The sequence below is a fragment of the Lactuca virosa genome, chromosome 7 (genome assembly GCF_052849685.1).
Source record: "Lactuca virosa cultivar CGN04683 chromosome 7, Lactuca_virosa_CGN04683_v6, whole genome shotgun sequence".
NCBI lineage: Eukaryota > Viridiplantae > Streptophyta > Magnoliopsida > Asterales > Asteraceae > Lactuca > Lactuca virosa.
Window position 1 is genome coordinate 33,728,635 of NC_136432.1, and position 8,747 is coordinate 33,737,381.

The 8,747-nt window shown below is 33.7% G+C and overlaps 1 protein-coding gene across 1 annotated transcript; it reads right to left on the reverse strand.

The window, feature by feature from the left end:
* Positions 1–235: 235 nt before the first annotated feature.
* LOC145126530 (antimicrobial ginkbilobin-2-like protein) lies at positions 236–2,273 on the reverse strand. Its single transcript, XM_079061882.1, has 2 exons — positions 1,631–2,273; positions 236–318 (listed from the first exon to the last, which is right to left on the reverse strand). The coding sequence occupies exons 1-2, from the start codon at positions 2,271–2,273 to the stop codon at positions 236–238; spliced, it is 726 nt and encodes a 241-aa protein (XP_078918008.1).
* Positions 2,274–8,747: the final 6,474 nt, after the last annotated feature.

Consider the following 8,747-nt stretch of genomic DNA (forward strand, 5'->3'; position numbering starts at 1 on the left):
TCTATATGCTTCCATATGTTTATAGAATATTCTACCATGTTCTGGAGAGGTCTAGGTTGCTCCAGTGTCTTCTAGAATGATCCATAACCTTCCAGGGTCTTCCATGTCGTTCTAGAGTATTCTAGACTCTTCCGGTATATTCCGGAGTCTTCCATAGTCTTCCATAATGTTCTAGAATCTTCTAGAGCGTTCTAGAACAAGCTAAAGTCTTCTAGATAATATTTGTTCTATTGGGCTAGTGATGATCTTTAACAGTGAATCCCCTCAATCCAATTGCAATTGATTGGATAACCACAATAGGCATTGAAACTCCAATTGCTATCACATAAAAAGGCACATTCTTGTAACAATTCAGAAAAGTGCCAAAATACCCTTGGAACTTATTATTGACTAGACACAAAAGGCTTCAAACCAAATTTTCGAGAACATCACAGAGTAAAAAAGACGAAACAAATTGAACCCATTTTGAATTCAAACGAGTCATGATGAAACTGACCATATTTGTGATTTCAGGCACCTGAATAGTGAAGATGGTGGTTTTTCTATGTTGGGTTTAGTCGGAGAGTGAGAGTGTCGATTTGTAGTAGCCGTACTTGATTTAAAATAGCTGTATTTGAATCTAACAGTGAGCCGTATTAGAATGGATGGACAATTTCATTCAAATGAGCAATATTTGATTAAAATTTAAGCCGTATTAGATTTGAATTTCACTTTTTCTAGTTATATGCCTGAATTAGATTAGTCTTTTTCTAGCAGTCGGTGTTCAGACAATATTATTGACAGTTCATGGCATTCTCTTGGATTACCATTTTTTTGGGAAGTATGTAGGCGTGAGAAGTGGATGTGGATTTCATATTTGTCATAATTTGATGAAATTAGGCATTGCCAATCCCCCCCTCCTTATCACATTCAAAGGATTGAACATCACTTTGGAATTGATTTTTAATGTGTGCACGAAAATATAAGACTTTAGAAAAAAAAAAACATTCAATTATAGTCCGAGAGGATAATTAAACCCAAAGAAAATAAGAGTATATATCTACAATATTTAATTACACTATTACTCTTCCAAGGAGAAGCCCATATCTACATAATAAATAACATGAAGAGGAAAACACGCAACAGATTTACATAAATCAAACGGTAATCTAAAATATTTATTTAACAGACATTCAAGCTTGACAGAGGAATTACTTTTTTTATTAGAACATTGAATAAAAATGCTATTCCATAGTTCTAATGTGTACTTGCCTTGCTGCTACTGTATTTCCTTGGGTTTAAGGTGAATGAAAAGCTTTATGATTTTCTTGTTGGTTTGGATTTAACTCTTTATTACATTAAACATATAGTCTTTCCTGAAATCATGACCAAAGAAAAGTTACCAAATTGTTAGTCGAGCAATTAAATTAGGATTAACAAGAAGATGATGTGCAATCCATTAAACTCTAACAAGTTCCGAGTTTAATGGAACGTGGATGCCCTAATCATGAGTATGCTTGCCAGAGCTATAGTTTCCATTTGGAATTCCATGTGGAATAATCTTCAGTCGAGTAACTAAAAAAACAATTGGGTGAAAACATTCTCGCAGACTTTCTTCCGCTACAACAAGGATGGTGTGACAGCATTATACTTTGTAAACATTTAGTGCACAGCTCCTTGGATAAGTCAGCAGTACACTGCATGGTCCCATACACAGGTTTCTTTTCAGGTAGATAAACTGTCGACCCAAATGCAGATTTTTTATCGGTACCTCTGGCTGCTCCCCCCTGTAATCTCTTCATCAAATCATACAAAGCTTTGTTAAACTGATCAGGCTTATTTACAAGAGTTCCTTGTTTATCTGGTAAAAATATCCAAACCCAATCATCAAGAACTCCAATTATTTTACGATCTGAGTAACTTATCATACAATTTGAACCCCACATCACACCTTCCTTTTGATTTGGGCATTTTACTACGAGTGAAATGGTCAACTGGTATATACAGTCATGACAGTTTCCACCCCATTTGCTAGAAACACCGGAGCAAAGGCCGATGGCATAACCTGTTTCTTTCTCGCCTTCGGATGAACTGAAAGTTCCCCCACTATACTTATCCATATCGCCAACGGCATTCAATGCACTTTTGAAGTTTGTATAATACTCAGAACTTGATGTGTAGTTGCCTGTGTCTCTGCATCTGAAGACAGGCTCTGCGGGGAATTGAGCTGTGACGAGATTAACAGTGTTGATGATTACTTGAAGAAGAAACGCTATTGAAATTATGGATTTCATTTTTCGTTTGTTGATCAAGATAGTAATTAATGTGTGGAGGTTATTGTTCTTATACACCAAATTACAAAAATCAATCGTTGTCAAAGGCTAGGTATGTTCAAGCAGACTACGTAAAATTAATATATTTGTTTGATTGTTGTAAATAGTTTGGTACCTCAAAATACCTCAAAATATAGTTTAACTTGTATACGGATTTAATTCTATAATCAAAGGTGATGGGAGTAGGAGGTTTTCTTATTTATTATTATTTTTTTTATTAAAAATCTAAAAATAGGTTGATATTATTATTATAGCATATGGAAATTTTCGGCTGTCCTACATATCTCAAAACTATTGACAAATACGTCTCTACTACAAAAAAGCACGTATGACACTATAAAACCCGGTTTTTGAAAAAAAACGGGTTATATTATAAAGAAACCGGGTTTTATGACAAAAAATGTTAAATCACCCGGCTTGAAATAAAAAACCATGGTATATGCTCGCACTAAATAACCCAGTTCCCTTTGTTACAACGGGGTCTCTTTAACCACACACTTTGCGATGTTTTTAGGCTAAAACCGTGTTTTATAGCTCGTTTCAATGATTTCCCTTGAAAATTTCTAATCTCCCCTCATCCTAAGTTTCCCACCTAGTGGAAAATTGGAAAATTCTGAGATCGATGCTTCTTTCTCTTTCCAAATCCCACTTTCCATATTTTCGTTGATTTCTAGTTTCCTCTCAATTTTTCTGTTCCCCCTAATTCTTCCCTCCCAAATTTTCCCACCGAAAACAACTTTTCAAATTTCAACCCGCCATTCTCTTACCCTAATTTCAACCCGTTGCCCCCACCACCGACATCGCCGATTTCCGTCGCCCCCACCCCGAACATTTTTTTTCAGGTGCACAGAAAAGAAAATACCAGGCTCTCTATGCCCCAAGTCATACATTCTCTTAACCTAAATAGGAATGTCGATTGTTGAAGTTCTGATGTTAAATGGGTTTAGATTCATCACCAACATTACCAAGATCAACAACGGTGGTGCCTCTAACATCGTCCTCTTCGTCTAATGGTAGTGGCTCCTCTGATTTCATATTTCTTTGATTTCTAACTCACACGGATCCTGATGGCATCGACAGATGAAGATGACAAAAAAGGAATTGAAAAGAGGAGCCGATTTGCATCAGTTAGCAATTTATTACTTTTCAATACTCAATTTTTTTTCTTGCTAGGTTTTTTTGTTGTTAGTGATGGAACAAGTAATCTGATAGTTAAATATATCTCATTTTTCTGTTATTTCTCGTTTTCACTTGCATAATCTGTGTTCGGGTGTTCCAACTCTCTGTGCGTGTGTTTGATATGTGAAGAGTATGAAAGAGGTTCTGACTTTTCAAGGCGGGAGTTATGCTAATTTCATAGGTTCTCACTTTTGGAACTTCCAGGTAAATCTAAGTTCTACACCCTTACTGGTTGTGGATTTAATGATATATTCATGAAACATTACCATCGATCTATTCAACTACATAGCTTCTTTCAACAATGAATTTTCTGAAGCTTCTCATTTTCGTTTTGTTGTTTCCCTTTTTAAGGATGAATTGTTGGGATTATTTTAAGACCCCCAAGCTAACTTGCTCATTAAGAAACAAACCTTGATAAGGATGTTCTCTATTGAACCAGGGAGACTCAATGGGTTAATGTCATAAAAACCCTCAAATTTTCAGTGTTTTGTCGGTTTTGCCCAAAGTTGAATTTTATGTCTATTTTTACCCTCATATTTCCCAAAAAATGTTCGGTTTTACCCTTTTACTGGTGATAACAGGTTCTCCAGGTTACCATTATATTAACTTCGCAAAAAACCCTTAAGTTTATAGTTTTTTTTACGTTTTTATCCTTACATTTATAATTTTTTTTTACACTTTTACTCTTACTATTTTTTTTCATAATATATGTATTCATTCAAAAAAATCATATTTATATACGAAAACAATGTTTAATTAAATAATGTATTAACATTTTTTTAATGTTATATATATATATATATATATATATATATATATATATATATATAACACATTTATGATTGAACAAGTTTTTTTATTGATATGTATATTTTTAAATACATAAAAATACATATTTATAGTTCTAAAAACATATTACTTTGTTTTTTTACACTTTAAACGGTTTATCCAAGAAAAAAACCCATATATATATATATATATATATATATATATATATATATATATATATATATATATATATATATATATATAAAGAAATAACATTAAAAAAATGCAAATACAATAATTAATTAAACTTTTTTTTCGTATATAAATACGATTTTTTTTGCATGAATACGTATAATATGAAAAAAATACTTAGGGTAAAAGTATAAAAAAATTATAAACTTAAGGGTAAAAACGTAAAAAAAAATGTAAACTTAAGGGTTTTTTTGCAAAGTTAATATAATGGTAACCTGAAAAACTTGTTATCACCGGTAAAAGGGTAAAATCGAATATTTTTTGGAAAATGTGAGGGTAAAAACAGACATAAAATTCAACTTTGGACAAAACTGACAAAACCCTGAAAACGTGAGGGTTTTAATGACATTAACCAGAAATAACCAAAAGCAAAATAGTCATACTTCAGTTCATGTGCCATACTACATGTTGATCGTGTTATATCTTTGATGACTTGTCGATGCACAGGGAGATGAAATATTGTATCTGAAGGTCTACAAAGAGATGAAATTAATGAAAGATTAATTTCGTTTCTTCATAGAAGAACGTGATCATGTTCAAGTACGTTTATTTCCATAAATATTTACTCATAAAATGTCATTTCTCACTTAGAAATAATAAATATTTTAGCTTTAAAACAGGGAATTTAATATACCAATTATGGTGTTGGAGCATTGATTTTAGAGAATATTTCAAATGATCACACTAATGTTCCTGTTTTACTCTATTCTATCCGAGCCCCCGATTCTTTTATAAACCTTAAAACCCGAAAATAGACCATTCCCAGTAATCTTCATGATGTTGTGCCTTTTTTAACTCTTTCATCTTTATGCAACTTAATCATTCCTGTAGACTCTAAATGAAAGTAAGCAACATACTTCTGTTGATTTGTTTATTATATCATTCTACTTTGAAAAACTTACCTAATTATACAATATGTGGTTTTTTTAAAGGCATGTTTTCTCAATTTCATAATCTATAAGACAAGAAGTTGTGTCATTCAAGTGTGGTTTATGAATCTTTGATTCATTCTGTTTCTCTTCCTTTTCAGATGAAAATAATCGGTCCTAGTGGTGAATCGTTGAATGAATGTGGGGACATCTATTTATATGAAGGGATACAAATGTTAGTAGGGAAAGGGAGGTGAAATTTTGTTACTGATCTCAATGGTGCCATGACAACACCACCATTAATGGGTATATTTTTTGTCAAAAATCAGTGAATTAAATTTTTTTTATCACAATTGTATTGTTTATAATATGGTAATTTATGAATCCAGGTAGACAATTATGCAATCTTTGCTTGAAAACTTGCAATTTTTGACCCCCGAAACGACACGTGATGTGGAAGACTTGCTGGTCACTGAATCAGTTATAGTGCAGGGTTCCCGTGGGTATGGTATGCATACATGTTTGTTTTGTGTTGTTTTAAGCACCTTGACATCGCCTTTTTGTATTGATCTATTTTTTTGTGCTTGAAATAGGTATTGTAGATACAAAAGTGTTACTGGAACTATTCTCAATGTACAAATAATGGCAAGAAAAGTAGGCTGAAATAGAATCCTAAGAAACTTTCATTGTAGAAGTTAGGGATATAGAAAGAGTAAGAAATATATTTTTCTTTCTCTATGTAAATATAAGTCGTATGTTTGCATACATACATGTATATACATGATTATATGTCTAAAATTCTCTAATTTTACATTGATTATATATGATCATGTTATGCATTGAATTAAGCTTTATAATGTTGGTGTATGCGTTTATTTGGTTGTATTTCAAGCTTTTATTTTTAGTTAGACTGATACTTAATGAATGTGAAAGAATTGTCCCCTTTTCTAGCAGTGAATGGTAACCATACTGTATTGGCAATAAAAAATGTCAAAAAGTTAAAAGCAGTAAAAGGATCTGGTTATATTGTAACGCCCGCAGATTCGGGCTAGTCAATTTAGAGACGATAAGCGTCAAAAATGACTTTTTGATAGAGGATTATTTAGAATAAATAATCTTAACTAAGTTGTAGTATATGTCACAAGGTTTCCGTACATATAAAGAACGTCGAAATCCGAGTTATAACGAAGAAGTTATGACATGTCTAAGATTCGCGACAAAATCGGCACGACACCGGGAATCGTAAAAAGTGAGTTTATGATAGACTACTTTTTAGCCTTAGGTTTCTAAAAGAAAGTTGTAGAGTGCGTCTCCACCTTCGCGTGGATATAAAGAACGTCGAAAACGGAGATCGTATGCAAAAGTTATGGCCTTCCGAAGATGCAGCTGTCTAAGGGCATGACACGTGGCAGAAACCCTAGCCGCCTTAAGTCACGACGTGAACATGAAGTTCACGATGTGAAACGTGTCAGAGACACTAATCGAGGCTAGAAAACATGCGTTAAAGCTACGGGATGACTCATGTAAGTTCACGACGTGAACCTATCATGTTCACGACGTGAATGGACCCAGAACAGCCTATAAATAGCGATCAAGACCCTTTCATTCCGTACACCTTCTACTTTCTTTCTCTCTCGTTTGCTGAAGCCGTTTCCGCTTCCGGAGCCCGACGATCACGAACCGCTGACAGTTTTTAGTTAGATTCTATTAACTCACGCTACTAAGGTGAATGCATATTATTTTCATCTTACACATATATATGAAGTATTTTATATAAATTACGTGCTATGTGTGCATATTATATGTATACTTGTTATCTATGTTAGATGAACACTATTATACATGTTTTAAATGATTTAAAGTGTATATGTATTTGATATCTACAAATATGTTGGGGGTAAAACATGGGTAGATGAATTAGATGATGTGTGATGAAATAAAAATTGATGAGAGGTATCGATGTTTAAGATGATCGAGTCATCTAGAAGATTATAGAAAACGACCACAGACTATTCTAGATAGTCTAGTGGAACGTTAGCAGACTCGTAACTTGTAGGTATTTTTGAACTAAGTGTTCATTGGGTGTTTTTGAACTAAGTGTTCATTAGGTGTTTTTGAACTATGTGTTCATCCGATAGTTCTTCTTTTTGACACTATTATGTGTCGGGGTACGGGAGCGTACGGGAATACTTTATTAGTATTTTCCCTATATTTTTTATTTTGAAGAGCTTTGGAGTCTTCGTTTCTTTTATGAAGTGATCGGACGAGCTTCATGTGTCAGCGTTTCCTTTCGCAAAGTAATTGAGGGAACTTCGTAGACTGCCTAATAAAGTGTGTCGGTAATAGACCACTACTAGGTATTTCTAGTGTTATATTGTCGGATAGGGTGAGTCTGGGGGTAAAATACCTCACGATATTCAGATCACTGCTAGGCAAAGTTCGATGTTGAATAAGGTGAGTTTGGGGGTAAAATACCTCACGATATTCGGACCACGGCTAGGCATTGTTATCTAGATAAATACCCCTGACTTAATTGTCTTCTGGTTCTTTCTTTTACGAACGAAGGTTCGTGGTGAAACTTATTCCATTCCCCTCATTTGATGTCTGTATTGATCCTCGATTGCTGCTAGGGAATTTCCGAAGCAGCTTCGTCAGTTTGTTGTTCATATCGATCCTTTAGGCTAGATCTTATAAGTGTTGGGTTATGAGCATTCTAACACTCCTAAGTGTACATGCAACCCTAAATACCTTGGATCTATGTTTTCTCTATTATACATACAATTATGAACATCCAAGGTATTATCCTAATCTAGCATACAAAATAATAAATATAACAAGATAGAATACATACCTCTTTGATGTAGAATGTCTTCATGAAGCTTGAGTGCCTAGTGCCCCAAGTGTGACACCTCAAATGGTTCACACAACACCAAATACACTTGGAATAACTTGAGAGAAACTTGAACACTCCTTGAAATCGTCTAGCCCTCACACTCACACATTAGTGCACGATTTCTTGAGCCATGAGATTCTTTTATATGGTGGCTATTAGGGTTACACCATGTAACTCATAACTTTACCCATTCCTTATGCTCCATGGATTTTAACCTCCATGGAGTATCCATGGGTCACCCCATGGACTTAGTCCAACATAAGGAATCTTGGATCACAAGCCCACATATATAAGAATGAATGATTTACACAATCAACCCATATATTTAATTAGTCTCCTTTTGATCACTTAATTAATTCCAAATTAATTCTTGATCAATACTAATTAAATAACCTTATTAATATATTAGAACTTATAATATATTAACCAACCTTAAGTGTTATTTCTCTCATTATAGTCTATCCAAATGCATGA